The 5534-nt window shown below is 38.3% G+C and overlaps 1 protein-coding gene across 1 annotated transcript; it reads right to left on the reverse strand.

The window, feature by feature from the left end:
• Positions 1-3746: 3746 nt before the first annotated feature.
• Positions 3747-4342, reverse strand: HSPB3 (heat shock protein family B (small) member 3). Its single transcript, XM_066569637.1, has one exon. The coding sequence runs from the start codon at positions 4248-4250 to the stop codon at positions 3801-3803; it is 450 nt and encodes a 149-aa protein (XP_066425734.1). The 5' UTR covers positions 4251-4342; the 3' UTR covers positions 3747-3800.
• Positions 4343-5534: the final 1192 nt, after the last annotated feature.

Genomic DNA, 5534 nt, shown 5'->3' on the forward strand with positions numbered 1-5534 from the left:
AAGGGATGACTTTTCAGCCTGAGCACAGAAGTAGAGGGTCTGAGTTTTCTGGACCTGAGCACACAGGGACAGTACTTTTGGCTCCAGAGTTAGCACAAGTGGGGCCACCTCAGTACCCAATGTACAGTACAGGTGTAACTCTTTAGACTTAACTTCTGTGTTCACAGTGTGGGGCTATTGAGCTGCTGTCGTCTGGGTGAGAGGGGACAGCCACTGTCTCTGGTAGTTGGCAAAGACAGAGGTCTGCATCTCTTTCAAACAGAAGGCGTACCTAATATTTTCAGAAATATTTCTACTCACTTTAAAAACCAGTCTTGTATGGTTACTCAGATTAAAAAGGAACATTTTGATTCCTGGATATGAAGTAAGTAAGGAATGTGAGACCTTTCTCTCTGAGCAGGAGTGTTGCCACCATGATACACCAGAGATTTCCTTTTCTCTTTTCCAGTGCTGCAGCTAAGTTGTTATTGAGTGACTGGTGGGTATCATGTCAGCCTTGGCTCACTGTATTACCAATATTGGACCCTATAGAGAGATCTCAAATGCCCTGGGTGCAGCAGAAACCATAAAAAGGCAGCAAGGCAACGAAAGGCATTTTTGGGCTTTCTGCCCATAAGAATTTTATGGAAATTTTTTTTTACCTTCTTTTTGGAGACTAGTGCCATATTGATACATTTTCTTCTGTATGAAGGCATTTTTCACAGTGCTTATATTCATGCATTAAATCATCTTTAGCCATTTGGAGGAGCAGTTTGATCAATTACAAAGGTAATCCCTCACTGTTGGGAACTGAGAAGGCTCAGTAACACTTGGTGTGCAGGGCTTGCACAGGCTTATCACTTATTCTGGCCCAGAATTTTATAGACAGCCAATTTCACAGTTCCTAATTTAACCACATCAGCATGTCTTAAACCTGTCTTAAGCTGTAGCTGTTCTGAAATCCTTTGCTGTTGATTAATATCTCAGTCTGCTGCCCATGAGCAATATTAGCAACTTTCTATGTGACATTCACATTCAGTTCTAATCAGATTATAAAAGTAAAATATCATATAAAATGTGTGAGAACAGATCTTTCCAGATTATTCAGAAACTGTCTGCCAAGTACTTTGAGGTTGTTCTGGTAAACACATAAAATCAGGCATCCAAGACCTTTTGATAAATCACCACTTAAAAAAAGGAGGGAAATATTTTCCTATGCTCTTCTTGGTGCTAAAATGCAGGAATTCAGTGGCAGGTCCATACTCCAGTGTGGTCCCTGTTACATGAAGACTCGGGTACCAGGTCAGGGGAAGTTCCCATTTACCAAGGAGCATGGATATAGGCTTTTGTAAAGATCTGTCTACAAGAGAAGGTAAAGTTTGGCTGGATAAATCTGTGCTATGTCTGGGTCAAGGTGTTCCAGTGATTTCTGACTGAATGACATTGTGAGCAAGTACAGACTTGGGCACAGAGTGATGCAGAGAGACTTGCAATACAGAACAATCAGACTTCACATTCTCCACCCAGTTTTGTGAGGCAGGCCTGTGTAAATAAGCAGGCCTGTGTGTAACCATGGTATTAACATATATAGAACAGATGATATGATTTTGGCTGTATGGTCCAATTCCTTGCCAAGTTTCCAGTAGCTTAACCATGATCTAATTTGAAATAATTAAATCAGTTATGTTTTTTTTAGATCATCTTTCTCATCTGTAGGGCTATGAATATCATCACTGCAATTATAGCTAGAATAGTTTTTTTAATTACTTGTAAGTTTAAGTGATAAAATTTACAAAACTCTCTGTTTTTACAAAATTTACAAAACAAAAATCACCAAAACAGATTGCTAACTTGTGATCCTGAACACTATCCCAATAGTTGTGCCATAAGGTGGTGTAGAAACCATGGATTTAAGCTTGTACAGTTTTTATATAACTGGCCTGTAAAGTTTAAATTCTACACTTGACTTGTATCTAGAATTCAGTTTCTTAAGTCCATGTTACATCTTCTACCAGATTGCTGTCTGATGAAGCTCCTAGATGTAGAAATCTAGATCTGATTTGCTATTTGATCTTAAACCAACATGCAAATTGAACACAGGCAATATGAGGGAAAAGCGTGGGGTTGAATAGCAATGCAGGGACATATGTTTTATATTTGGTTTAGTTTGTTAGAAAACATTACACTTTTGACTTCTGGTGTATTAAAAATATAATTGCATTTCATGGAAATTTACAATTCAGATTACAATTCAATTATTTTGCCTTTCTTGTACAAATTTTTTCTGACTTTTAGCACAATTAATGGGTAAAATACAAGAATTCTACCACCCACTTTTCTAAAACCAATTGCTTCAAATATCTTTAAGTCTAAAAAACAAAAATGTAAATCTTTCTCATAAATGGACATGTGCCGACATACAAGTTTAGGATTTTAATTTGAAACTAAAGGAACTCTCTAGCTTCAGCCAATGAGAGCCCAGGTTTTGTTCATCATAGTTTTCTGGTATTCCTAAAATTGTATTTGTATTCAGTTTCATTTGAATATGGTTTTGATTTGTCCAAACAGCAGATGGCTGTGATAAAGCATCTGTTTTTAACTTGGCACTTTCCATTCCACATTCCTTTACTATTCATAGCACACCAGTCATAGTAGTCTCCAGTACACATAAAAGGAGGCAGTTTGACTTGCAGATGCAGTTACCCTCAAATATGTGAGTATTTACAAACCCATAGCATTATTTCTTTTTAATATTGAGAAGACCACATAGATATAGAAGGTGGATATTTTTTCATCTCCGCTGCTCTCATGAAATGTGAGACACTGGAACAGAAACTAAAGCTGAGTCTGCAGCAAGGAACCCCTGTATTTAAAATTAGATTCATTAGGGCCTGTGTTCCTATGGAGAGAGGGGGATTATCATTGGCAGAAAAATTGCTCTTGAAGACAGAGTTGTGGGATTGCCTAAATTGTCAAGCAACATGGACAATTAAATACTCATCAGATTAAATTACAAGATTACCTAAAATGTGCAAATAAAAAGGCATTTGTGCAAGAGCAATGTCTTTTTATTACTGAGGTTTCACAAAGAAGAACTTGGTACTTTTGTAAACAAAAATCTTGTCTTCAGTTGTTATGTTAAACAAAACCAATTTTCTGAAATGTCTTTTAAAGTTTTCTTTCAAAGTAATTTGACAGAAAGCATAATTTATATTTATTGTGTTTTCAAGCAAATAAAGTCAAGTAAATAATTTTTTTCTTGTAGTTTGAAACATGCAACACACTTCTAAAAAGTAATCTCTTGAGAGTTTTTTGGTACAGAAGCTTGAACTGTGGAAATAGGAATTTTTTCTTGATGGTATCTTTCAGTTCGTGTGCTTTTCCAGAGAGAAGAATTTAACTTCAAAAATTAGAAAACAGATTTTTAAAATTTCTATAAGATTCACAACTTGTCCATTCCTTCTTTAACGTTTATGACTATGTATAACAAATGCTTACTGCTTAGAAATACAATTCCCTCTACTTAACTCAAAACTATGCTCCATTTTCAATATGTTATCAAATAGATTTTTTTCTTCTGCTGAGACTAGCCTGAGTTTGCTACTGTTTGAACAGCCTATGTTTTCAACCTATGTGTAGCTGGAGGCAAGCAGTATAACAGTTTACATCAAACAGTAAACTCAGCATACAAAAAACATATACAAATAATTTCCTTTAATAAATACAGCTACTTGCTTACTACACCCTACAGCATTGCATGACTGATATAATTTTGTTACATTAAGAATGATTTTATCTCACCGATAACTATAGACATGGTTCTAATTCTTTTCCACTGAGTTCTTCATTTCAACAACCAAAATGCCATCATGGCAGAAAAGTGCAGACAAGTCTTTGTTCTCCACTCCGTCAGGTAATTTGTATTGTCTGGTGAAGCTTCTGGATATGAAACCATGCTCATCCATCCTGGGTCCGTGCTGAGCTTTAATCAGGAGCCAGCCTTCGAAAGTCTGGATAATGATATCTTCGGGGCGGAACTGCACAACATCCAGCAAGACCCGGAATTGTGTGTTTTCCTCCTCCTGGCCGCTCTTCCCGGCCCCAGCCGTGCTTTCTGGGGCGCACCTTCGGTCGCTCAGTGCAGTGGTGGCAGGGCCCGGCAAAGCATATAAAAGGTGGTTCAGTTTGTGTGCTTCCAGCTCCTGGCCAACAAACTGCTCCTGGTAGCGTACAGGAGTTTCCACCCAATGTCTTATGACAGCTTCTGCCATTGCTGAGGCAGAAGGATCAGCTGCTGCTCTTGCTGTGTTGGGAAACTGCAGAGTCACACTGAGCTTTTCTCAGCCCTGTGTCTTACCCACAGACCAGTCTATCAGTTGATGTCGCCTTTCACTTTTAGAACAGGCAGAGCTTAACATTTAATACAGTGTCTTGTGCTGCAGTGCTGTGAGACTTGTTTCGTCTTTTATCCACTAACAATAGAGCACTATTTATAGCACTGCTGTATTGAGTGGCTCCAACACATGCATGGCTTTCATGCAGGAATAGTAAAAGAAACATTTTAATGCATGTCTTATTGCAATATTGTGCTGTGTATAATTATGAATAATGATTACACAAATAATGTGATTTTTTTTTATTTAAATGGAAGTCCAATACTTTGGTTTTTCCAAGGGATATGTGGTAATAAGTACAAAATCTGTATTTCTAATTGAATTGTATGTTCTAATTGAAATGTGTAGCTAGTGAGGGAAGAGGTTTAATTACCTTGGCAGCAGGAATGGAGCAGATTTCAGTTTAGCTAAACTGTGAAGTTAGCAAGTGCATTGGACATTTTTGCAGAAGCTGTGCATAAGTGAAATTTGGGCATGGTCACCCCAGGACACCATGTTTTTGATGGGAGGAGGGAACTATCTCTGCCCAAAAAGGGGGAGCCTGAAGGGCTGAATCTGCAATCTTAGTGACCTACAAACACAGCAGAGACATCTCCAACATGTCAGGGAGTCAGCCACAAGAGTGCAGACAGAACTACAATGAAAGCTCATGTTTCAGAGCTTCCAGAAGAGCCTTATTTTCCCCCAGGGACATAGTAAAGACAATTCTAAATCCTTAATGCTACAACATTGTCCCGGTAACTCCCATCTTCTGCTGCTTAACAGCTTGAACCTGTGATCTCATCTACTGTATGTGACTGCAAAGCAGGACTGATGACTTCCAAGGCTCTCTGAGGTGTAATTATGGAAGCACAAAATGTTTGGGAATGGAAGTGACCTCTGGAGATCATCTACACCAACCCCCCCCGCTAAATTAGGTTCACCTAGAACAGGTTGCACAGGATCACATCCAGGTGGGTTTGAAATGCCTCCAGAGAAGGAGGTTCTACAACCTCTGCCTTGTAATCTTCTTGCCGTTCTATGATTGCAGGGCAGATAATGCCTACAAAGGTCAATAGTTTGTTTAACAAGAGCTAAGAGAAAAGTGCAATAAAGAAGGAAAATAATTTCTAAATTTTAGCATGTTTGCTAGAATATCACTCTAGCTGAGCTTTGTAATGT

Source organism: Molothrus aeneus, chromosome Z (assembly GCF_037042795.1).
Source record: "Molothrus aeneus isolate 106 chromosome Z, BPBGC_Maene_1.0, whole genome shotgun sequence".
Taxonomy (NCBI): Eukaryota; Metazoa; Chordata; class Aves; order Passeriformes; family Icteridae; genus Molothrus; species Molothrus aeneus.